The sequence below is a fragment of the Eptesicus fuscus genome, chromosome 12 (genome assembly GCF_027574615.1).
Source record: "Eptesicus fuscus isolate TK198812 chromosome 12, DD_ASM_mEF_20220401, whole genome shotgun sequence".
NCBI lineage: Eukaryota > Metazoa > Chordata > Mammalia > Chiroptera > Vespertilionidae > Eptesicus > Eptesicus fuscus.
In genome coordinates, this window is record NC_072484.1 from 50925487 (window position 1) to 50952990 (window position 27504).

The 27504-nt window shown below is 40.8% G+C and overlaps 1 protein-coding gene across 1 annotated transcript in view; it reads left to right on the forward strand.

Annotated features, from left to right (window-relative positions):
- Positions 1-27504, forward strand: part of ZNF407 (zinc finger protein 407) — a 376632-nt gene that overhangs the window by 207018 nt on the left and 142110 nt on the right. Inside the window, exon 4 of the mRNA XM_008160418.3 lies at positions 25445-25611. Coding sequence (XP_008158640.2) covers positions 25445-25611 — 167 coding nt within the window. The remainder of the gene's footprint in view (positions 1-25444; positions 25612-27504) is intronic.

A 27504-nucleotide genomic window follows, 5' to 3' on the forward strand; every position in this document is an offset into this window, starting at 1 on the left:
TTATATGGTATTAAAATTCTTTGATTGCAGTGTTTCCTCTGAGAAATATCTCTGCTAATTATCATGAGATGGGGTACCTATTTGGAGATGAATGAATTCTTCACAGAATTCATATTTTTGCTCTACAAATATTGATAATTTTGTAAGAAACATTTTAAAATTTATTTTCAGTTTTGGAACATATGGCATAAATATTAGTTTGTTGATTCATGTGCCATTTCTGAGCTTTAGCTATTATGATATAGTGATATATTAATTTTCCCATGAAAATTAATCTCTTAAAATTTTTAATTCAGATTTTGTTTTCCTCAGTTTATTTTTTATTATAATGTATATGTGAACAAAAATTACATATATTATCTATTTATCTACAGATTGTTATTTTTGATACTATATATTATTATCTAATATATATATATATTTATATATATATTTCTTATATGCATATAATGTAATTTCAAGAATAGTAGTAGATACCATCACCCAGGTTACTGTGATGTAGCTTGTGACATGGAGCATAGCCGTTACTTCCAAATCTTCTGTGTTCTTCTCTCTGATTACATTCTTTTCTTCAGAGTGACCACTCTTCTTATTTCTGTTAATCATATTGAACATTGACTATTTAAACCCTATATGAACAGTATATAGATTAGAGAAATATGTCTTCTTAGATTTTTTTCTCAGTATTGTTTTTAATTTCTGATCTTTAAGAAACCTAGTTATCTGTTATTATCTTAGAAACTTATGCTATTAGTATATTTAAATGTGACTTTAAAACCCAACATATTAGTAACTTATTTTAAGTGAGTGCACTGATAAATAAGAATTTTTATACAAAACATTTGCAAAACATTCTATCTATAGGTTTTTCCTAATATTTTTGTTCTATTCTGTAAATTAAGTTACATTTATATATGAACTTTTATTACAAAAGGACATTATTAATTTGAAAACATATATCTTTATCATGCCAGAAATATCTGACCATGGTGAATGCTTCTTGCTCAAGAAGGAAATTCAAAACCTGATTTTTAATAATAAAACAAGACATGTGTTTTAAGTTGTTAAGTGGTCTTTGGAAAATAGAGGTTACATAATTTAAACATTAATAATCACAAAAGCTTTGGGCTTTTGATTATATCATATTTAATGTTTTGAACAATTCTGTCTTTTTGTTTTCATACTCAAAAAAAGCTATAATGGTGAAATTGTTCTTACCTTTAGTGTTTTATAACTTTAGACATAATTTATAAGAATAATGACATGAATAAAATATGCTGATATTTAATAAATATAAATTATGTGTTTGCAAATTTAATTTTTGGGGACTATATAATGCTTCCATAAGTTTCTCAAAAGTTGTGATGGATTCTGTAAAAATATGAAATACCATCTAGCGTAATAGCCTTCTATGTAATGACTGCAGCCTCGTATAAATGAACTGGCTTTTTTGAAGCCTCTGCTTTCTGGCTGAGGTTGTGGCGGGCAGGAGGGTGGGAACACACAACACCAGGAGAAATTTGGTGATGGAAGCCATACTTTACGTTTTTGCTTTCTCCCTTTTAGTTCAGCTGGATACACACCTCACACTGAATTGCCACGTTATCACTTTGTCATGGGCTGTGACAACCCCCTAACAATGAGAGTCTTCTCTTTTGTTTATAACACTTAAATATGTCTTGGCCATTAGAACTTTCTCTTTTGTGAATAAAATTGTTTTGCACTGACTTTTTTATTCTAGCGAGGAGAAAGAAAAGCAACCCTATTTCCTATTACAAATTATCATAAATATTGGAGATGCAGATTTTTCTTAGATCATTAGCATATCATGCTGCGACCCACACCAGAATGTACCATTAACAAAGCCGCCTTCATGTAATTAATGTAAATAATATGGAACTACAGCTTGAGTTACCCAGTCAGCCTTGGCAAAAAGCATTTGTCATAACGCATCATCTGAGGAGCCCGGCCTCAATTCAAATTAAACTTCATGGGTTTGCCCCTTTATTTTTCCTCTTACCCTATAAATTTCGGTGAAACATTTATGACTATAAATTTCTCTGAAACACCTATATAGGAGAAGAAAGCAATCTAGTAAGCTGAAATTAAAATTTTATTATTTACTGTGCCTGTGCTGTGGAGGACAATTAGTATCTTCATAAAGGCAGAGCCGGAGACCCTGGGAGTGCAGCGAGGGTCCCCTCCCATCCTGAGAAGGGTTTGCTGTCCTCTGCAGCTGCCAGCACATCTGAAGTATGGCTTCTGTCTGCCATTCGCTACTATTGCCCTCTGACTCCAAAACACAGAGGAGCGCTGTAAATTTTTCATGAAGAGGTTTCAGTCTGTAAAACAGCAAACAGGAATAATGTTTTAAATGCAATCATTGTCAAGTTTGAACAATGTAATTTATCAAGAGAGCAGTTTGTACTATATAATAAGTTTCATATATTAATACAATTTTTCATCTGATGTCAGGCTTCTGATTTATGAATAGCCCATGATCTAAGGTGATCATTGAATTATAATTCAAGTAATAAGAAGCCAGGAACAAGACACTGGAACTGCTACCCTGCATTAGCTTGCATGCCACCAAGCCAATTTACTAAACAACCGTGGGCTAAATGATACAGTTTTTCTAATTCAAAGAAGGCACTCGTTAATTAGATAAAGGCTAAAGCTCTCATTATTTTTAAATGATTTAAGAACGGGTAAAGATCTTACAGCTTATACTGCAACTCTAATAGTTCTCTGCTTACTGCCTTGTAATAAGAGTATTAAAGACAGATGGGCCAGGCCGATTTAAACCAATTACAGCATTTCTTGTACACCAGTAGCAGGGACTATTCACGGGCACATCAGATGCTAAGATTCGACATGTTTCAGATGGCTGAGACACCACTGATTAATGTGATTTATGAATAAGTGGTTTCCTTCTGCTCAGTTTTAGGGAATCATCACACCTCTGGACTATAGTTAGTAGTTCTTTAGCCTTAGTTCTTACATCTGAGTAATTTTTATAAGTGTTTTTATAGATACTTAACTTTCTGATGTGCCAAAGTGAAAACATTTTTAAAAAATTGTTGATTTATGAAGTTCCTGGTAAATACCAGGTACTGGGCTGGGCCCAGGCAGCATCTGAACTCATCAAGTGAGTTTCCTTTTAATCATCTTGATTCCTGTGATGGCAAATGGATAATAAATTCTAGACAAAAGTCAGGCCATTGTTAGAGTTTAAAAAATTGACATAGCACATTCTTCTAAGAATTTGAATTTGCTTTATAGTAAATATAGTCAAATTTTGGAGTACATAAAAATTCCAAGTCATAAAGTAGCTAATGTTTTGTGAAAATTAATGAAGTACTGCATACTTGAGTTCTTTGTCTATATACTTTTACTACTTAATTGCATTTATTCTTATGCTGATGGCAAATACCTTGTATGATGTCTGCTTGTGGAGCCATCCATTTCCTTGTGGCAGGGTTGGTTGGATGCTCTTCTCTGCCTCTCTCTCTCCCTTTCTCCCTCCACTCCAGGTAATAGTGATAATGAAAAATGTTCACATTTTATCACCTAGTTGTCTATAAGTATTTGCCTTGACTTAAAGAATTCATTTCCATTGTTTACTCACTGTATAAATTTCCCAGGATGCCTTAAACATCATTGGGTTTTCCTTTTCCTTGTCAGTTTCCTCTCATTTGTTTTGGTTACTGGCATGGTCAGCCTCAAATTCAGCTGATTTTGCCTACAGGAAGCATCTGCCTTGTACACAGAGAGGGACCATGCCACCTATCCTGAAAAAATAGTCACTGGCTGATATTTCTTTATAGTTCAAATTGGCAACCCCTTCATAAATGTATTTAGTGAAATTGACAGTCTTTGAGAAAATAGGAGGACTTGTGTGTTACCTTCAGCCCTGCCTGGGGCTGCTGGTGACTATCCTCTGTGATCTTACAGACAGCGGCATCCTTCTCTTCTCACACTTGCTTAGCCACCTTACCTTCTTTGCTCATCCCAGCTTTAATTAGTTATTTCAGTATTATTTGGCATATGCTTGTGATGAAAGATGCACCTGCCTATAAAGAAAATCTGTATATCAGAGGGTTCAGATTCTTCTACGTTCCTCCTCTGTTGCCCTTATTTTTTGTATTTTTAAAAAAGCCCTTATCTGAGCAACAACAAGATATGTTATTAATGGACCCTGAGTAGAACAAGTTATTTGTTACAGTAACTTTTGACCTGTTTAATAAGTACTCATGCTGTGCAGTGGAGTTTTTATTGTGCTCTGCAGTGCATGGCTATGAAGTGCAGTACATAATAAAATAAAAGCAATAATGTGGATATTTCTGAGGGATCCATCAGCTCTGACCTGCAGCAACATATTTCATGTGGTTTGTCTGGGTCTGAATGTTTGAAAGTTATAGCTGAAATTACTGGAGACAATATTGTGTTTATGACTCTGATCGTGTACCATTGAAGGGAACCTCACCCTGTGTGATTCCCACAACTGTTCCTATGACAGTTCATTAGTGTTGGTGTCAAGAAACAAATGAAAAGACGAAATACATTTAGTATTAATCAATAAGGCAGTTTAAGCTAAGCATTGATATTTAATGTATACTAGTAAGTGTAAAAAGTGAACGTAGACCCATTCTGATAGGGAAGAGGAGAGGACAGGTCGTTTGGTAGTTGTAGGTAGGTTTTGATGTGTGTGGAATGTTCAGGTCTGTGCTTCCTAAGATCATTAATTTCACTCCAGGTGGGTTTTTGCAGGAAAGGCAGGAAGGTGGTTTGGGGGGGAAGAAACTGTCTTCCATGGAACACTGTGGGTCTGTTGTATGGATGCTCGTCTTGACAATGGAACTGCTTCATATTGGGGGAGATTTCCAGTTGAATCTGAAAAATACATTTATCTGTAAAAAGATAAATTACTAGTTTGAAATATAATTTGTGTTTTCTTGTCTCTCTTTCTTATCATATTTTACATATCTTGAGGATGGAGGCCTGTGTCCTATTTACGAGTATCTTTGTGTTTCCAGAACACAGGATAGGATCTGGCCCATAGCGAATGTTTCGGAGACTGTTAAATTAATATTAATAGTAGTGGAGATACGTGACTTTTTTTTCCTTGTGACAGCTCCCAAATAGTGTAAGGCCGAGGAAGCCCATTCAGAAGCAAATGGATTCCTAACCTTCGAGTTGAGATGTGCAGCACTGTCTTTCAAATGACTGCTGCCTGTTTTTATTCTTTATTAAAAGAAAATCCATCTGTCTTGATCAGCCAGGTCATTTTGAGTGTTTTCATTTGTATGAAAACCTCATACTTGTATTTTTTTAGAGGTATGTAATTATAGAATAATTAGTTTCATCCAGAAGAGTTTGTAACTCAGCTTTTAGTGAACTGCAGAACCTTGGTGTTATTATTGTTATTATTACTATTATTATCATTATTGTTATTCCTTAACAGACCAAAATATAAAATCACCAATTTTCAGCAAGTTCATAACAACTTATACGGACACAGTTAATTCATGGATTTCTTTTGTGTACCATTTCTGTTGCTGCCAAAGTAAAATTTTAAGCCACATTTTCAGACTCCTCAACATTCACTAGTGTGTTGATTCTGTAAATTTTGTTTTGAATTTTGTAGTGGGGTAGGAAAGATTAAGTGGTACATAACTTTTCGACATTAGTGCAGCTCTGTGCTGTGATTTTATATGACTGTGTAAGTTACTGGTGTTTGATTTCATGGATAGAAATATGGAAATATTGATTAAAAAGCAAGGCAACTGTAAAAATAGTAATAAATTTTTATGTGATTACGCTTTATATGTAATTTTATAAATAAAACCATTAGCTTTAAAAATCATTATATACTTTTGAATTATTTCAAAGGTAATAGCTGGATATATACACACGCACACAGTATGTTAAAATGACTCAGCCTTCCATATATGCCATTAGAAGACCTTTTGAAGCTGTCTTTTCCCCATCCGTTGTGTCCACCACATTTTATATGGCCCAGCATCAGGCAGCAAGAAAACCTGATTGGACCTCCAGGAAGTGCTCTGATGTTAATCAGCCTCGTGTGCAAGACAGGAAAGCAGATAGTCCGAAATTGCACTTTAAACTAAGACAGACTGTCAGTCTTGGGGAATGGTGGGGAATGGCCTATTTATGTAATCAGATACTAACCCTGGGAGGAAGCTGCCAACACATTCTTGTTGTGTAAGCAGCAGGCAAACTGTGCTTTATCTGACAGACAGTGTGTAAATCTGTCCATGCAAACACCCAAATGTGTAGTTTGCTCCTAGTCACTGTAATAATCTGCTTATTTTCGTCTGCCAGAGCAGTGACATCACTCAGCAGAATGTGCCGCAGACATGAGGCCCAGATAAGACAGCTTTGGTGTCCGTCATTCACCCCTTGATTGGCAAGGAGATAAATAGGAATTTACTAGAGGTTTCCTTTCAGCTGAAAGAATGGACAACAAGCTCTGGACAGGAATAACTTTGTTGAGCTTGGTTATTTTATAGCTGTAGGCAATGGATAGAATACATCATGTTTAGTTATAGTTTCTTGGTGTAAGTAACCTACCATATCAATAACTATTGAATGGTTCTATCCAAAGGGAATCTTCTTTAATTTGTTAAGATGCCTTTCTTGCTATTTATTTGTATTTATTTCATTGACTTTTATACATGTTATATTCAGCACCCTTTTATTTTCATTTTAAAAACACCTTGTATTATTTCATTATTTGTTCAAAGAGAGTTAAAGGTGAATTCATCATTTTTATATATCTATTCAATGAGAATAGAACACCTTTCACTGGAAGATCTATACTATATTCTTATTAATTGTGAGTAGCATTTCTTTGTTATTCACTCATTGGATAAGCAGTGTAATTTTAGGAATTTTCTTTTATATTACTGTTAAGATTATTTACATTGTTTAGATTTCATTCAAATCTTCAGATTGGTTTTATCAAATAAATTATTTCTCTGCTAATTATAAATAATGATTGGCAGCATTATTGATTATTTTAAAAAAGGGAAACCCCAATACTGTGCCATAGTTTTATGATCAGTAACTTTATAGGACACTCCTTTAAACTCTCACCAGGGAAGGCTAGCTGTCAGTCAGATTGAGCTGAGGGTTGCATACGCCATAGCTGAGCCACCAGATAGAGACTGTCTTGCCCCGTACAAGGTTTTTATAGAATTTTAACAGCAGTCATAGAGAAGTAAAAAATGTACAAAAGCATACATCCCGACACTCTGGTATTAGCCTGGTGGATAAGTGCACGATTACATGAGATGGAATTGTATTCATCTTCATTTTGATTGCCCATGTGCCAAAATACAAAGCGCATCAGTGTATCTTTATTGAAACTATGTACTGCTATCACACATGGTACTACCTTCATATATTAGTAGTCAGATTTTAATTGGTTTTATTAGTTGCCAGACTGCCCACGTTTTCAAATTAACTTACTTTGAAACATATACCCTAAGATTTAATCATCAAATTCTCAAATTTTTACCTCTTTTCTTCTGTTGCCAACTCTGTCCACCAGGTCAGTTCCTGATCTGATCTGTATCAGCTCAGGTCAAAGTTAAAATTCAACCAGAGGATGTGTTTTCTTTATAGCAGTTAACATGTACTGGTGTTTCCACTCTCCTTGTTCCCCAGAGGAATATTTCCTGATTTTCTTTCACCTGGACTTTTATTCCAGGTGCTTTACTTTTACCTTCGACTTCAAAGTGAGCATGTTTATGTTATTTAGTGCTCTATTGTAGATTATTTGTGAAGAATACTAGGTGCCAGTAATTGATAAAAACTTATTTATTATGAAAAACTAGAGGCCTGGTGAACGAAATTTGTGCACTGGGGGGGGGTCTCTTCTCAGCCCGACCTGCACCTTCTCACAATCCGGGACCCCTCGGGGAATGTCTGCCTGCTGGCTTAGGCCCAATCCCCATGGGCATCGGCCATCCCGGCAGTCAGACATCCCTCACAGTCTGGGACCCCTCGCTCCTTACCGCCTGCCTGCTCGCTGCTCCTTACTGCTCGGCTCGCTGCTCCTTAGTGCTGATGTGGAGGCGGGAGAGGCTCCTACCACCGCCGCTGCGCTTGCCAGCCATGAGCCCAGCTTTTGGCTGAACGGCACTCCCCCGGTGGGAGTGCACTGACCACCAGGGGACAGCTCCTGCATTGAGTGTCTGCCCCCTGATGGTCAGTGCGCATCATAGCAACTGGTTGTTCTGGTCGTTGTGCTGTAATGGTCATTAGGCTTTTATTATATAGACTAAAGGCCCGGTGCATGAAATTAGTGCACGGAGGGGTGTGTCCCTCAGCCCAGCCTGCACCCTCTCCAATCTGGGACCCCTTGAGGGATGTCCGACTGCCCGTTTAGGCCCGGTAGGATCGGGCCTAAACGGGCAGTTGGACATCTCTCTCACAATCCAGGACTGCTGGCTCCCAACTGCTCGCCTGCCTGCCTTCCTGATTGCACCTAACTGCTTCTGCCTGCCAGCCTGATCACCCCCTAACCACTCCCCTTCCAGCCTGATTGATGCCTAACTGCTCCCCTGCCAGCCTGTTTGCCCCTAACTACCCTCCCCTACAGGCCTAGTCACCCCTAACTGCCCTCCCCTGCAGGCCTGGTCACCCCTAACTGCCCTCCCCTGCAGGCCTGGTCCCCCCCAACTGCTCTCCCCTGCAGGCCTGGTTCCCCCCCATCTGCCCTTCCTGCATTCCTGGTTGCTCCCAACTTCCCTCCTCTACCGGCCTGGTCACCCCTAACTGCCCTCCCCTTCAGGCTTGATCACCCCCAACTGCCCTTCCCTGCAGGCTTGATCGCCCCAAACTGCCCTCCCCTGCTGGCCTGATTGGCCACAACTTTCCTCCCTTGCAGACCTGGTCCCTCCCAACTGCCCTCCCCTGCTGGCCATCTTGTGGCGGCCATCTTGTGTCCACATGGGGACAGCCATCCTGTGTGTTGGAGTGATGGTCAATTTGCATATTATTCTTTTATTAGATAGGATTAGATAGGATAGAGGCCTGGTGCACAGGTGGGGGCCGGCTGGTTTGCCCTGAAGGGTGTCCCGAATCAGGGTGGGGGTTCCCTTGGGGTGTGGGGCAGCCTGGGCGAGGGGCCTGTGGTGGTTTCCAGGCTGGCCACGCCTCCCGGCAACCCAACGGAGGCCCTGGTATCTGGGATTTATTTATCTTCTATAATTGAAACTTTGTAGCATTGAGCAGAGCCAAGCCTCCTGCTCCTTCCAGCTCCATGGCCACAGCCATATTTTGTTGGGATTTATTTATCTTCTATAATTGAAACTTTGGAGCCTTAAGCGGAGGCCAAGGCAGGCCAGGGCAAGCGGAAAGCTTGGCTTCCTCCATTGCCAGAGAAACCAAGCCTCCTGCTCTCTCCAGCTCCATGGCTGCCGCCATTTTTGGGGGGATTTATTTATCTTCTATAATTGAAACTTTGTATCCTTAAGTGGAGGCCAGGGCAGGCGGAAAGCTTGGCTTCCCCCATTCCCGGGGAAACCCAAGAATCCTGCTCTCTCCGTGGCTGCAGCCATCTTGTTGGGTTAATTTGCATATCCACGCCTGATTGGCTGCTGGGCGTGGGTTGTGGTTGTAGCGGGGGTACAGTCAATTTGCATGTTACTCTTTTATTAGATAGGATGTTAGTGATATTTGGAGATTTACCACACATCTCTGGATATTCCATGTGGTGGTTTGAACAAATGAGGACACACAGCTCTTCTGTCTTTCAACAACTTTTCTTTAGTTCTTAGCTTTTAAGCAGGCTTTTGTGATATCACCTTGTCCTCTGCATCTTCTGGTTATCCTATATAATAAAAGGCTACTATGCAAATTGACTGAACAGCGGAACGACTGGTCGCTGTGATGTGCACTGACTACCAGGTGGCAGACGCTCAATGCAGGAGTTGCTCCCTTGTGGTCAGTGTGCTCCCACAGGGGTGCAGCACTCAGCCAGAAGCCGGGCTCATGGCTGGTGAGCGCAGTGGCAGTGGCTGGAGCCTCTTCTGCCTCCACAGCATCGCTAAGGATGTCTGACTGCCATCTTAGGCCCACTCTCTGTGGCAGTCGGACATCCCCCAACATTCCCCAAGGGCTCCCGGACTGCGAGAGGGCAGGCCGGGCTGAGGGACTCCCCCCCCCCCACCCCGAGTACACTAATTTTGTGCACTGGGCCTCTAGTCCTTTATAATAAAAGGCTAATATGCAAATTGTCCCTTCGACCGGAAATTTGACTGGGAATTCAACCAGAGTTCGAACAGGGCGTGGGGCTGGCTGGCCAATGGCCCACGGCCCCTCCCCCTGGCTGGTCCCACCCCTGATTGCCCCCCCTCCCCTGATTAGGGGGCAGGGGTGGCTGGCCAACAGCCCATGGCCCCTCCCCCCAGCCGTCCCAGCCCGATTGGCTCTGATCGGGGCAGGCCAGCTGGACCCCACCTGTGCATGAATTCATGCACTGGGCCTCTAGTATAGTATAAAAGTCTCCTTTATTCCTTTTATTGGTATGACTTTCTATCCTAGTCTCTCAGTTTTAGTGGGGGTTTTGAATTCAGTATTTGATCCGGCACCTGCTTTCTGTAAGGCCTAGAGCAGCTGATTTTATGGTGTTGGTTACAGCAAGCACTTTCTGTTCCTTTGCTGTTATTATCATCCCACCTCCCCATCCTTATGCTTCTGGTTTTTTATTATGCAGCTACTAGTGGCCGGGGGCACAAAATTCGTGCACGGGGGTGGGGTGGGGGTGTTCCCCAGATATGAGGGGCCTGCACCCTCTCAAATCTGGGACCCCTCGAAGGATGTCTTACTGCCAGTTTACAGGGATCAGGCCTAAACCGGCAGGCAGACATCCCTCTCACAATCCGGGACTGCTGGCTCCTAACCGCTCACCTGCCTGCCTGCCTGCCTGATTGCCCCTAACCACTCTGCCTGCTGGCCTGCTCGCCCCCAACTGCCCCCCGCTGCCGGCCTACTCACCCCCAAATGCCCCCCCTGCCAGCCTGATCACCCTCAACTACCCCCCATGCCAGTGTGCTTGCCCCCAACTGCCTCCCCTGCTGGCCTGCTCGCCCCCACCTTCCCTCCCCACTGGCCTGCTTGCCCCCAACTGCCCCCCTGATTGGCTGGTGGGCGTGGCTTGTGGGTGTAGCAGAGGTACGGTCAATTTGCATGTTTCTCTTTTATTAGATAGGATGACTGCCAGAAGAATGGATTAGTGTTACTTTCTGTTGGTTTGGTTTACTGCATTAGATAATTAAAGAATAAAGATTCTGAAGTCCCTGCCTCCTGGAAGTTGGCTCTCTTTGTTCCAGTGGAGTTAACTAGCATTTGGATGCATATAGACCCCACACTTAGAAAGACGGGCCTTGGGATAGGATGTAGTTAGAATTTCCCACTAGTGGTGATGGTTCCTTGATCTTATCCAGATACAGGCAACTGACTCTTCCCTGGAGCCCTTCTTTCCTGTACTGGGGAGGGATAGCCTCTGGTAGCTTCACTTTACAATCTTCGACTTCCCTACACCTTATCCGTAGGGCTGGACTCAGTGGAAATTCAGTTGAAATGAGATTTTATTATTAAGACATATTCTAGAGCTATTTTATTCCAGCTGCATGTACATGTCTAGAAATTCAGGCTGAAGGAATAGTCAAGGCATCGATGTCACAGCCATGTTGGTGTCCAGGAAGATGTCCACCGCACTTCTGGGCCTGGCCTCCTTCAATAGCTCTCTTTGTGGTTTAAAATATGTCATTGGGGAGGTCATTTATCAGAAACTTCTCACCATGCTCTGGGTTTTTGATAAAATTTAGTTATATACAATTGTTAAATTTTAGAAATGTTTCTTAGTACATCATTTTCATGCCCTTGATATAATCCTACTGTGAAAGATACTAAGACCGTGGTCAGCAAACTGTGGCTCGCGAGCCACATGTGGCTCTTTGGCCCCTTGAGTGTGGCTCTTCCACAAAATAGCAGGGCCTGGGCGAGTCTATTTTGAAGAAGTGGCGTTAGAAGAAGTTTAAGTTTAAAAAATTTGGCTCTCAAATAAATTTCGATCGTTGTACTGTTGATATTTGGCTCTGTTGACTAATGAGTTTGCCGACCACTGTACTAAGACATTACAGAGCATTGTATTAGTCCCTAAATTGTATGGAATCTTTTAGGGCATGTACGTGTAGGAAAGTAGAGAATAACTAAAACGTCCATGTGCATGAGATGTTGTGGAGTGGACATGTGAGTGGCACATAGTCACAGCAGCATCAGGATGCTTCAGGGAGAGCTGGTCTGCTGGTCTCCACGTCTGGTAATACCTTCTTTTTGAACACCCAGAACTGTCCCTTTTACATTTATGATTATATGGTTACTCATGGCAAACAGAAGATCCTTTAATTGTGTGGACAGTATCTGTGATTAGCTGTCAGCTCTGGCATTCACAGTATAAACTTATAAAGTCATTGAATGGTGATGTCTGAACTGTCTGAATATAAATATGGTGAGGTTTCCACTTCAGAAATTGAAAGGACAAAACATCTTTCTTTCTTTTTATAAGTATGGCACAGAAAAACCAACAGTGGATGAAAATAGTGATTCCTTTAAATTTTATTTAAGAATTATTTTGGTTGAATATTTTCTTTATTATTTTTTATTTAAAAAAATCTTTATTGTTGAAAGTATTACATATGTCCCCCTTTTTCCACCATTGACCTCAGAATTGTGCTTTTCAAATTCTGTTTGCATATACATATATATTTTTAAAGATGGAATGTTTGTGTGTAAATAATTTCAGTGCTGCAGTATATAAAGTGCTTTTCCAGAATTGATCTTCCTCTTTGTTCAGGCTTCCCCAGCCTACTTCCCACCAAAGACAATTACTGCTCCCAGCTTTGTGTGCTTCCACAACTTATTCTATTTATTTGTCATTTCAGAAGTGTGTGTGTGTGTGTGTGTGTGTGTGTGTGTATGGCCTGTGTGTATTTTTTGATAAGTGGCATGTTAATTCTGTAGATATGGTTCTTTTACAGTATTTAATCCATTAATTGAACAGCTATTTGCTAGATACTGACCATGCTTCAGGCACTGTACTGGGCCCTGGGGTGTTAGCAGAAACTAAAGTTGGCAAGCATTCTGCTATCGGGAGCTTACATTCCAGCATGGGAAGATAATCAACAAGGAGAAATAGAGCTCACACATGCCACTATTAAAATAGTGGTGACACAGGGACATAAAAGAGGGAAGTACTGTATTGCAGTTTTTGGGAGGTGGTGAGAGGAAGCCTCAGAGATAAGGTGACAAGAGGAGGGTGCCACATGGGTGTTTCAGGCAGAGCAGAGTCTGGCAGGTGTCCTGAGATAGGAGTGTGTGGGCACAGCTGAGGGCCACAGAGCGGCCATGTGCCCAGAGTGAGGTGTGGGGTGAGGAGTTGGTGACCAGAGCTCAGGCACAAGGAGCTTGGGGGACTCTTCTGGCTTCACTGGCCCCGCCTGATCTTCAGTGAGACATGATCGAGTAGAACTTTCATTACCCTTCCTACTCAGCCCAAAGCTTCCTCATTATTCCCTTAGGGAGAATAATGTCTTGGACTTTAATTCATTTCCATGTGTTTCAGTTTCAAACAAGCATGTCAAACTCAAAGGTTAACGTGGGCCAAATAAACGCATGCAGCCCGTGGGCTGTGAGTTTGACATGCTTGGTCTGAAATCCAAAGATATAAGTAATATAAAGAATTGAATGGATATGTTTTCTTTGTATCATAAAGTCTAAACTGACAAATACTTTGACTTTCATTTTTATTCCTTCCCAACCCATAATTGAAAAGTCTTTTCTGTTGTTAACCTTCTTTTGATAGTTTTAGTCAATTCTGTATTTTATCCTCCCTAACTCTATACTTCTGCCAAGTTTAAATATATTTAATCATCTACATACATCCTTCCAGTTGCTTTTGCTCATACACTTAATTATATTAGAAGGAAATTTAGTTTAATATTTTGAATGCTGGAAGGTATGTAATAAATGATAATGTTATTCCACATAGTCTTTTGTTTGAGGTGTTGAAGATTTGAAAAATTAGTATAAATGATCTCTATAGATGCCCATCTGAATTTATCTTTTCAAAATAATTTAGTATATATGAGAAGTACATGAAACCTACAAATCTACTTGGTGAAAAGAGGAATCATAGCTGCACACATTCAAGTTTTACAGTAAATGATGATTCTTTGTACTGGAAGGAAGTGGCATTAATTGCTTTGCCCTGCATTTAAGAGGGCTATTCCATCCAGATAAACCTCAGAGACACATGCATTCCCAGTGTTGCGTGGTTCATGCAGGCTACTTTGTACCCAATGCACAGTGGAGAGTGCAGCAATGATGGAGAGCCAGCTTGTATCTTGTATATTTTTAATTTAAGTTATTTATTGTTTAAAGTATTACTTGAGTCTCCTTTTTCCCCCATTGACCTCTCCCTGGCCGCTCCCTCTCCCCAGAGCCTGCTTGTCTCTTATTAACTCCTTATTCTCAGTTGGATCACAACTATACATCCCCTTAAAAATTTGTTTTTTATGTGAATCTAATTTTAGCACCTTCCCTGATCTTATGATTTAGAAAGGAACAAATCACATTCCTTACAAGATGATCTTTCTACATGTATGAATGATTTTATGATTTAAAGCAAGCTCTGATCCATGTCAGGCTCGGCAGCATCCACATTGACTCATCTTCTGAACTCATGTTGTGTCTTGGTGATGCTCCGGTGCACAAATACCCCGATATTTACTCTAGAAGTGTGCTGTAACTGCTGCTCCTCGGGCTGAGGTCTCAGGAAGGGTCAATTCTGTCCTGAACTCTGAGATTACTGGGCAACACATCTCTAGCCTTCCAGCTAATCTTACCTTGAGCTCAAATGGTCCCTTAGATCATCCTGACATGCTAGAAGGCTGCAATGATGACAGAGGCCAAGACAGGAAAACACCTGAGTTGGGAAAGGCTGCCTTTCCCAGGCCTGGCAAGTCACACAGTCTCCACCAGGCTGGGCCGGGGAGGGGGGGGGGGGACTGTCTAAATTTGGCAGGTATAGTCTAATGTCTAGACATTCTCTTTCCATAAGAGAGACGTAAGGACCTCCAGGGTAAATTGCAAATATGCTGTATTTGCTGGTATATAAATACATGTATCTATGGGACACGTTTCAATATTACAACAATATATTTTAGGAAAAAATATGTAATGTATATTCAATGTGAATTTATATTTCTTTTGTAGGGAAATATTTTCTTCATTTCCTACTGTATATTTGAGTCCTGTAGGAAGTCACATTTGGGATAAAGAGTGATGGTCCTGTCTTGTAATTGATGCACAAGGTCAGGGAGTGAGCACACTAATGTCAGTGTCTGGCTCTCCCAGGGCTCTAGTGAACAGTAAAATCTCCCGTGTTAGGGTGGAACCCAAGTGCCACTTAGAATCAGCCATGTGGTCTTTGCCTTATTCATACTCCAATAGGTCTTTGTTGGATAATTGGAGCTGACAAAACTTCTGCATTGGGACAGAAGTTTTGGTTCATACTCTGCTTCCATTAATATATGTTTAATTTTAATATATTAAAATTTAAAAGAAAATTACTTTAGTTGATTTTGTGTTTGATGTATTTTAATTAGTGCTCTCTCCTCTCTGTAAGCCTATTTTTTGGTCTTATTGGTAAAGTCGATCTTACTTATATTTGTTACCAGTTCATTCTAATACTATAACTTTTGAGACTGTTACTAAGTGTTATCTGAACACTTAGTAAAAGTTTTTTTTCATTGCCATGCAAACGAGATAGGTTCTCAGCTCCCTGAAATCCCACGTTTAGTGCATCTGTAGGTACATGGCTTGAAGCACAGCAGTCTTTGTTGTAGCTGACATGCTGTTTTGAAGACTGTGTGTTACTTGGCCAAATATAAAAGAGTTCATCATCAATCTCAGATGTAGACATTGTTTTGGTGGGGTTTCTTCTAGACATGCACATATTCGTGGCTTGTATGCATATGTGCTGTATCTGTTTGGTCATGGATACTATTCAAAGGTAAACCCACATTTAGCTCCTTTGAAAATTGTGATCTAATAGTTGTGTAAAGCAAGCACTGAAGGAATGTATAGGAATGGGTGGGGGCGGAGGTTGGAGAAAAACAGAAGAGATGGCTCTTTTATTCCTCTCAAAGCTAAATTTCTCTCCCCAGTTATCAGGGCCATGCTAATCTGATTGTCTTTAAATTATGCAACTTTTTATTTCTCCCTTCGATGCAGCATGCTCTCTATCCCCTCCCCCCAGATACTAGGATTGGTTCCCTGCTCACACACACCCCCACCTGTGTCTGCCTATCTTCTCTGCCTCCAAGCTGGTCATTATCTGCAGCTTCCATTAGTTAACCTGTTCTGTCCTTTTGGACTCACCTAAACCTTACCTGAAAGATTTTCCAACGGTTTCATTCTGTATTCACTGATGCTTTTTCTAAATGTCTTTTAAGGCTTTGTTAAGAAGTCCAACATAATGTGGCACCTTAGTGTTCTGATTATTTCACTGACATTCATGTTGACCACTGATTCATTGGCTCCTCTTGGGGAGGCATGTAGTTCTACCATACACGGAGCATTGCTAGACACACTGTAGGTTCCAACACATACTATTTTTTATTGATGAATTGATGTAGAAATAGTGAACCCTTTTAATTTGAAGGTTTTTATGGTTGTGTTGTGAATGTCCAATGACTAGATATTGGTCAAGGTATTTGGGATGAATATAAATGGGTTTGAAATCCATTTTGTCATTTTTTTTCTCAAATTATATCACTAAGAACAATGATTTAAAAGAAACTCTCTTTACATAATATTTAAACAGTAATATTAGTCCTTTATTTGTACCTGCTATTTTAACCTTCCTTACATAAATCCATTGTTTTCTTACCTAACCTGAAGAGATAAAATTTTATTTAGTCCAGACTAGAGGACTTTGGCAATTTAATATATGTATTGTGCACCAGGACTTGACTTCTATGGCTAGTTAATTGTTTCAACTTTCCATGGCCTCCAGCTCTGCCATGCACTTGAAAGGGGGCAGTTTGAAAGGCATGGGGCAGTCTGGGACTGGAATGGGTCTCATATGCAGTATAATTCCTTCCACCTGTTTTCATGTTGGTGTTTTAAAGCCCTGCCCTGCAGGGAACATGAACTATTTCAGGACTAAACCAACTTCTCAGGTCCTGAGGAAGGGGGCTTAGTGGACCTTTGTTTCCCAGCAGAGTCCAGTTCATGCTCTTTTACTCCCTATAGATCAGGCTGCCATGGTGGTCATGGGTGGGGGGTGTGACCTGTCACCCAAGCCAGGGATTGGCTGTTTCTGTGAATAAAGTTTTATTGGCACACGGCCATACTTGTTTGTTCATGGACTGTCTGTGGCTACTTCTGTCTGAGCTGCAAAGGCAGCACTGAGTAAATTTATCAAAGAACTGATGGCCCATCAAGTAGAAAATATTATCCTTCACACAGCGTTTCCTAACCCTAATCCAAGAGACTTGTCATGCTGGTGAGCATTGGACACAGCACATGTAGTGGAATGGGGGAAATTCCAACCAAACTCACTAGGATGGTTTGGGGCAGGTTGGACTTTGTGGTCTCTTTGACAAAAATTTCACAGGAATGAGATTTTGAAGAATGAATTCAAATCTTTGCGGGCATAGTCCTTATAATCCTTGAATGCTTATCTTTAGAAGTAGTCATTCTCTTGGTTCTTAGTTGACTAAGTCACCCTGGGATTAATCTTCTGCTTAATGCTCCTCCCAGAAGTAATTTTGACACAAAGCTTTTCAACCTTTGGATTGAATTGAAAGGGCTAAAAAATATATTTCACAGTAATTAAAATCTGAGTGATATTTTAAGAGGTTTTAAAATGACGCGCTTTGGCATGAGTAAGGTTAAATTTCTGTCCCAACTAGTTAACAAGGATATAGCCTGTTAATTAGGCTAATTATCACCTGTTCAGGGCAAAAATGCACTCAAGACTCTTGGCTTAAGTAGCAAGCTCCCTTGGGTGCTGTGTAAGAGCCCTCGGGAGATTTCCAGCTTCATCTCTAAGCTGCACTTGAGCCTGAAGAGTTACATTTAGTAAATGAAACCTTTCTATTCTTAGGTCTTTGTGGCTTCTTGATATAAATCATGCTCGGGTTTTGTATGTAATCGGAAACAGGCCTCTCTCAAATTCTAGCTTAATGTCAATAATTTGGATACTAGTGTTATCATGGAATAATTTTGGTTTCAGAATATAATAACTTTATTCATTGAGTCAGAATTTTTTGTGGACTTCACACACACACACACACACACACACACACACACACACACACACATTTGGAAGAAAATGGCCAAAGGGACCCTGAGTGTCTTCATAGTTATTATTTAGCTGTCAGTATACCTTTTCAGTTTTTTAATTTAGAGAACACAGCAAGAGATTTATTTTATATGTAGTTTAAAGTTGCATATTTTGTTGAAACATGTTTATAGTACTCTGAAATCTCATAGAAATAAGATGAACAGGATTACTGTGGAATAATATTGGGGTACTTAACGTGGATTTAGCACCTTTTTACATGAATAAACAGTTTAACTCCCAAGGCAGTATTGTGCATTTACTTTGGTCTTTCCCAGGACAGACCTGTGCAGGCCCCTCCCTGTCCTGGTGCTCATAGGTACTGCATTTGTTATCTTGGCAGACTTTCTGGAACATCTCCCTTTGGCTTTGTTATCCTTGGGTACGTCTTTAGCATAAGATGCTCATGTGACTTAGTTGAGCATTGTAGTTGCCCTTCAGTGGTTATCTTTAACTGCCTTTTTATGTGTTTCTTTGTTTAAGAAAGTGAGTCCTGAGTTATATTTGTAGCCCAGCAGAAATTCTTATGGTAACCCTACTGGGCAAAGACCCCATCATGTTCTATTTTCATTTTATTTCTTATTATAGTATCATAAAATTATTAAGTTATAATAAATTTTAAAAGGCTATTAATCCAAAGAAAGTGCATTGGTAGTATTTGAGTAACTTAGAGTTGTTGGAACAAATTTATTAGTACATTGGACTGCTTTGTTAGTAATCATACAAACCTTGTATTGTTTTAACTGTTCTGTATTCTGTGTTTATTCATAAAGACCAGCAATACCTGTCAATTAAGTTTTCTGCAACATCAGTTTAGTTTTGGATCAGTCAACAACTTCGTTTCACAGTTTTGAAAGATAATAACTACACTATTGTTTAATATCTTGATAAAATTTAGTTTGTTCTTCTATTAAATTTCATTTGTGCCATACTACATCTGGCTTACTGCTGCACTCTTTCTTGCAGATGTGAATTTGTGTGACTTATTAATTTGACAAGTCTGGTCCAATGTGTCATGTAGAGAAGATGTGAAATATTGTTTGATAGTTTAGTTAAAATATTCATTTTGAATTTGGAAAAATTTCAGAAACAATGGAAACACTTTGGAAGATGTTAACATATGGCCATATACGCTTCGATTTCTTCTTTTAAAAAAACAACAAAATCATACAGTTATAGTTAACACTCTATTCCCATATGCACGCCTGCCCCCCTCTTCTCAGAAGCAAGCAGTATTCACAGGTTATGATACCATGAATTTCTGCATGTGGATTTCATATGTCTGTTTAATATTGTTCCTTTCTTTGAAAAATTTTGTATCAGTGGTACAGTTTTGTATCTAACTTGTTTTAATGCTGTTAAGTTTCAGAGATGGTGTAACCCATATGCTGATAAATATAGTCCTAGTCGATTCATTTTACCTGCACGATGATGTTCTATTTTATGATTAAACCCATTATTTACTTTCTCCCCTGGTGGTATTTAAGGTTGCTCACATTTGAATGGGGATAATTTTTTTTTCACGTCTGTACTTGTGCCAGAGTCTCTTAGTTGTTTACCTAGACAGGATTTCTAGGAGAAAGAGATAGTACAATATAACTGTAAAAGCATCGCCAAAGCAATTAGATTCCAAATTATCCTGAATTGGAGAGATTAGTAAAGAACATAAAAATATGCTAGTGATACATCTTACTATATTTTAAATATTATAAGGTAGTAAAGTACCAGAGCATCAAAATATTTTTATCTTCATATGTAAGTGGGCATTTTTAAAAATTATGTTACTAATAAATGGAATGAATAATCCAACTAGTAGGATTTTTACATGTTGAAATAACATTTTAAAGTATGATTTGAGAAAATAAGTATAGCTCCCCTGTTAGGACACTTGGCTTCTGTGGATAATGGAAAGCTAAAGTTAAGGATGCAACTAAAAATGCAAGTTATATATTTTGACATATCTTGTCTGCCCTTTTGACATTCAAAAACAAGCAATTGCTCTCACAGAGTTCTGCTGAAGCATAAGTATCTGTTAAGGGAGTGGTGTTATTCATGCAGTCATAATTCAGCGCCCTGCTAGTTTTTTAATTTAACTTTGTACATAATGTCCAGGGACACCCCGTGAAAATTTTTAGTTTTTGTCATAAATGTAACAATGAGGATATTTAGTACTCTCTTCTCAAAATTTTAAGTCTAGAGATGTGAATTTTCACCTTGACTCTGTGAGCGTAAATCATGTCACAAGTGACTCAGAGAGAGTCCCCCACTGGCTTTAACAGGGGAGAACAAAGGCCCAGGGCCTTCCACATGTTGGGGGTGCTGATGACAAAATAGCACATATTACAGTAAATAAAGAAACCTACTGTAAATACAGCACGAGTGCTGGGAAAATGCTGAGAGTTTAATTTAGGAAACTTTATAAATTTACCAAGTATGAGATGGAGTGCCCCCATAAATGAAGCCGTAGGCATGAGTCCACAGGAGCTGAGCTCATCTGTTGAGGACAGAACATGATGGACATCACTCATTCACTCATTCGCAGGGTTGCCAGGAGTCTGAGCCAACTCACCAGCATGTGAATTTACACTAAAAGATAACATCTTAACTGACTTCCATAGCACAGCCGACCACCTGAAAAAGGGCTTTACTCCAAAAAGTTTTAGCATAGTAGACATCTGAACCCCTGGTAACCAGGGACATGGCTCCACCAACAGCGCACCCCTTTCCGTGGGTCCCCACACACACACCTTTCCTTGGGTCCCTGTGGCTCCACCTGGAGTGCACACTGACACTTTTCCTAGGTTCCCCACACACGCTGACACTTTTCCTAGGTTCCCCACACACACTGACACTTTTCCTAGGTTCCCCACACACACTGACACTTTTCCTAGGTTCCCCACACACACTGACACTTTTCCTTGGGTCCCCACACACACTGACACTTTTCCTAGGTTCCCCACACACGCTGACACTTTTCCTAGGTTCCCCACACACGCTGACACTTTTCCTAGGTTCCCCACACACGCTGACACTTTTCCTAGGTTCCCCACACACACTGACACTTTTCCTAGGTTCCCCACACACACTGACACTTTTCCTAGGTTCCCCACACACACTGACACTTTTCCTAGGTTCCCCACACACGCTGACACTTTTCCTAGGTTCCCCACACACACTGACACTTTTCCTAGGTTCCCCACACACACTGACACTTTTCCTAGGTTCCCCACACACGCTGACACTTTTCCTAGGTTCCCCACACACGCTGACACTTTTCCTAGGTTCCCCACACACGCTGACACTTTTCCTAGGTTCCCCACACACGCTGACACTTTTCCTAGGTTCCCCACACACGCTGACACTTTTCCTAGGTTCCCCACACACGCTGACACTTTTCCTTGGGTCCCCACACACGCTGACACCTTTCCTTGGGTCCCCACACACGCTGACACTTTTCCTAGGTTCCCCACACACACTGACACTTTTCCTAGGTTCCCCACACACGCTGACACTTTTCACTGGGTCCCCACACACACTGATACTTTTCCTTGGGTCCCCACACACGCTGACACTTTTCCTTGGGTCCCCACACACGCTGACACTTTTCCTTGGGTCCCCACACACGCTGACACTTTTCACTGGGTCTCCACACACGCTGACACTTTTCCTTTGGTCCCGACACACACTGACACTTTTCCTTGGGTCCCCACACACACTGACACTTTTCCTTGGGTCCCCACACACACTGACACTTTTCACTGGGTCCCCACACACGCTGACACTTTTCACTGGGTCCCCACACACGCTGACACTTTTCACTGGGTCCCCACACACGCTGACACTTTTCACTGGGTCCCCACACACGCTGACACTTTTCCTTGGGTCCCCACACACACTGACACTTTTCCTTGGGTCCCCACACACGCTGACACTTTTCACTGGGTCCCCACACACACTGACACTTTTCACTGGGTCCCCACACACGCTGACACTTTTCCTTGGGTCCCCACACACGCTGACACTTTTCCTAGGTTCCCCACACACGCTGACACTTTTCCTAGGTTCCCCACACACGCTGACACTTTTCACTGGGTCCCCACACACGCTGACACTTTTCCTTGGGTCCCCACACACGCTGACACTTTTCCTTGGGTCCCCACACACACTGACACTTTTCACTGGGTCCCCACACACGCTGACACTTTTCACTGGGTCCCCACACACACTGACACTTTTCACTGGGTCCCCACACACGCTGACACTTTTCACTGGGTCCCCACACACACTGACACTTTTCACTGGGTCCCCACACACGCTGACACTTTTCCTTGGGTCCCCACACACACTGACACTTTTCACTGGGTCCCCACACACGCTGACACTTTTCACTGGGTCCCCACACACACTGACACTTTTCACTGGGTCCCCACACACGCTGACACTTTTCCTTGGGTCCCCACACACGCTGACACTTTTCACTGGGTCCCCACACACACTGACACTTTTCCTTGGGTCCCCACACACACTGACACTTCTCCTTGGGTCCCCACACACGCTGACACTTTTCACTGGGTCCCCACACACGCTGACACTTTTCACTGGGTCCCCACACACGCTGACACTTTTCCTTGGGTCCCCACACACGCTGACACTTTTCCTTGGGTCCCCACACACGCTGACACTTTTCACTGGGTCCCCACACACACACTGACACTTTTCCTTGGGTCCCCACACACACTGACACTTTTCATTGTGTCCCCCCCACACTGGCACCTTTCCTTGGGTCCCCGGGGCACTGCTCATTAGCTGAAGTCCTGAAGACATACCTGAAGCTGCCAGGGCTCCCTCAGTGGGTATTGTCCTTGCTGACCTGCTGCATGAAGGCAGCTAGTCTACAGTATTTGAGACTCAGAATTTATGGGATCCCAGGAAATACCCCATTGATGGGGGTCTTAATCTTCACAAGGACTCTCTACATTGGCCACCAGTACACACACTTATGTTCATAAAGCAAACTGGAAGACACGAGGTTTTCTGAAAGTCAAGCGATGGCCTCAGTTCTTTGTTATCTGGCTTTTGTCACTTCATGGCAGGCACTAAGCTCTGGTTTAACATTTTTATTACGTATGAATAATAGAGCACATGCATTGAGGCTTCATAGATGTAATTTTGTTAAATGTACATCATGGTAGATTTAAAAATGAGGGATTTATTTTGTCATTCATAAAGTTGTAATACAGTCTAGAGAAACTATTTGTTAAAAGATAGCATCTATTTAACCTCCTTATTTATTTCTTGTAGGAGAAGGTTAGATCCACAATAAATACATGAAGAAATAAGTAGATAGGGGAATTTATCTTAGAAATAAGATCCCTGTCATGGTTTTGAAATGTTAAATGCATGAAGACCCGTCAAAGAGATATACGGATATGATATTTTTTTACAGTGCATTTCAAAGTATTTAGCTATATTTGTCATTCTCTAGTACCAGTAAGCAATGATCAAATGATGTAGTAATTTCAAAGTCAGTCTGAGTTAATGGGTGCAAATATAATGTCACACATTATATAAATATATTAATTGGCAATTTTAATAGTAATGAAGCACTTAAGATATTTTGTATGACACTTCTAAAATATTTAGTAGTTTTCACTCCTGTTGCATTTAAGATCTAATGTTATAAAAATATAAATACATATAGCAAATGAAGAGGGATTTTTTTATAAAAGGTAATTACATAAGAATATGTGAAACTCTGAATGATTAATTTGTTAAAGTAATCCACATTTACCCCAAAATGAGAAAGTTAATTATTTGGAGCTTGAGATTCTTTTTCTACCCTTATGAGATGAAGAAAATTTGTAAAATCATAGTAAAAGCCTTTATGCAAAGAATATACACTTCCATATTTATATCATAATTTAAAACACATGCTGTCATCCTGTTTTTTTAGTTGCATTAACTTGCTAAAAGTATAGACCAATTTATGGCAGTCAAATCAAGCTGCTATAGTTTCTCTTCTGTGGCATAGTGCTTATCAACTTATTAAAATATTTTCATTTTGAATATTTGGTTTAATTTGCTTTTATTTGACTATTCATTATCCTGAATTAATTAGTTGGACACTACTATAGTGGGTACAGGGAAGGCTTTAAACTAAATTGTATTAGTAATAAAAAGTAAATTTTAGCAGTGATTTCATGAGTGATAGTGAAACAGGACAGAAGACTAACCAGAGTGAATATTCAAGTGTTTTGTTCATGGTTCATACTGCCTTGATCATTGAAGGTATCTTTAATTGTGGGCTCTGGGGCTGAAATATTTCTAGTGTGAGTACTGCTTTGTTATTTTCAGGTGTTTTTTTTTTTCATATAGGAAATAATTGAGATTTATTTATCTCAAAGGCTTATTTTATTAAGAATTTATAATTTTATTTTTATTCTTATCAAAGCCAACTTTTTATGTAGCCATGTGGTGACTCAGAAGGACACCTTGTTTGGCAGCTGCCTTTGGGACCCCCTCCTCCTGGGAGATTTGTGGTGGGGGCAGTGGGGTGCCTGCAGGGGCACTGCTATTCCAGGAGCAGTGAGGGCTCCCATGCAGACAGCAGCAGCCTCCTCCGCCTGCAGAGAGCAGGGGTTGTCTGAGTAGTTTAGTATGGATAGCTTTTCATTTAGCCTCTGCTCTGACAGCCCATGCCCTGGATAAGTGGTGTAGGCCTGTACAGGTGAAATCTATTCTCACATTTGCCTCAGGGGTGACTGGACTGTAACAGAATTTTTCAAACCCGTTGGGCCCAACCGCAAAGCAGAGAATAAATGGCTGGAGTGCCAGGCCTGGACAGCAAAATCAATGCCTGGTTATACAGACATGACAGGCCCGGCCTGCGGTTCTCCCCGAGCCTGCGCCGCCCCACTCAGGGCTAGAACACGCTGCTGCTGGGGCCTTCGGGGGCCTGTGCAGGTCACGTTTACATGGTTTTCTCTCTTCTTCATGCAGGAAATTTACATGCCACTTGTGTGATAGAAGTTTCACCGAGAAGTGGGCCCTAAACAACCACATGAAGCTGCACACGGGAGAAAAGCCTTTCAAGTGTACATGGCCCACGTGTCACTACTCCTTCCTCACGGCCTCCGCCATGAAAGACCACTACAGGACACACACAGGTGTGCTGCCCCCTATGTGAGGGGCCCATGGAAATGATTTCCCTTTTGCATAGTTTAAGATTGTGGTAATTCTGTAGTAAAGAGGATGGTATCAGCTCACTGTGCGTGAATGAGAGGGTAGCATTAACCTTTTGCACTTGGATGTCGAGTGTGACTTGCCATGGTTAGCATTAGAATAAAGGAATCGAGAAAAAAGCAAGCGAGTGCAAAGGGTTAAACTGACATTTGAACATGTGTGTGTGGAGCTGAGTGTTGCATGTGCACAGTTAAAGAGAACAAGTTCCCTGTTTAAAAGCTAATTTCTTTTGTGTGTGTACATATATGTGTATGTGTTTAAACACATCTTTTTAGGTGTATTCTTGATTTGTGGAGAACTTGTATTTTATTACTGAGATAAACTCAGCACCATCATATTCTTTAACATAATTAAATCTCCATTTTATGCACCTTTAAAAAAATTTAATCCATTCATTATTTCTCTTAAGAGCAGAATGCTATCAGATTCAAGAATTTTTGATAATTAATACAAAAAGACTCATTGAATTTAGCCACTATACATTTAAAGGACTATATGGATTTTCAAGCCAAGTGATGGAAAGCACACACAGAATATACACCTGTGCTGGGTGTGGTACTGACGACTCTCAGTCTGACCTTCACAAACATGTCCCTGAGTACCTGCTACACGTCAGTGTTTATAACGTGTTTTCATTATCTGGGGGCAGTGGGCCCGAACTCCTTCCAGGTGCATTCGAGCACTCTCCTTCCCTCACCAGAGCTGTACTACCGGGAGCTGTTTGGTATTTTCCTGGTCTTCCTTCTCTTCACATCTCTCAAAAAGTATTTTGTTTCAAGGAAAAAATAAATTTTAATCAGCATTCCCAAATGTTCTTCTGATTGCCAAGAATCCTATATTATTGTTAGAAATTATAGGTTAAAAGTTCTTCTGCAGCAGTTGTGGAAGCCCAGGCCTCCTCGGCTTCCTTGACAAGGGCGTTGACGATTTAAGGTCTCCAGCCTGCCCTGAGAGATCACTTATATCGAACAGCAGATGAAAAGCCAGTGCAGATGTAATTTATCGTTGGCGTTTCCTTCTAAAGAATAATTGTGGAGACTTGGCCGGATCAATAATATGGATTTTTGTTGTTAGGTCTTGTAGTCTGCACCATAATGAGAGATAGGGGACAGTGGCTGTTTTCTAATAGAAAATAAAGGATTGGTTTCCGTGTCTTTCTGCATTTGAATGCAAAATGGCACACTTGAAACTAATTCAAGTTGTTAAGAAAAGTCTCCTATTATATCTCTGCTATCATCTAAATATGGCATGTTACATGAACCCCCTTTACATGTAGTGAAATATTACATGTAGTTTTTCTTAAATTTTCTTTTGAAAAATACTGTGTTGCCCATTGCAACGCTACTCCCCGCCCCCTCTTACCCCCCCGCCTCCTCAAAAAAAGTGAAAATTGAATGTGGAATGACAAACACATCAAGCCACCAAGGTAAATCTCACATACAAGTCATTGTAGACTAACACCCCAAATAAAGTCTACACATCAAATTCAAGGTCACTGATGTATCTAGAACCAAATCACATGGAAAAATAATGTTGTCTTTGTGCCGGTAAATATGTTAAACCAGGAAAGGGAACAAAACTTATTATGTACACAAAGCCTGTGTACCTGAAAAGAACATACATCATGAGGAGTTTTCTATGTTTGGGAATATATTTCATTAGAAAGATGTAGTTCACCGAGTTCACCAATGAGAGAAACGGTCATACTCCTCTGGGTTCCGAATCAGATGAGAGTACTCCTTCCTCATCAGAGGTTTGGCCGGGTGAATGGCACAATCCACCAAGTGTGCGTGTGTGTGTGAACTGGCACACACATT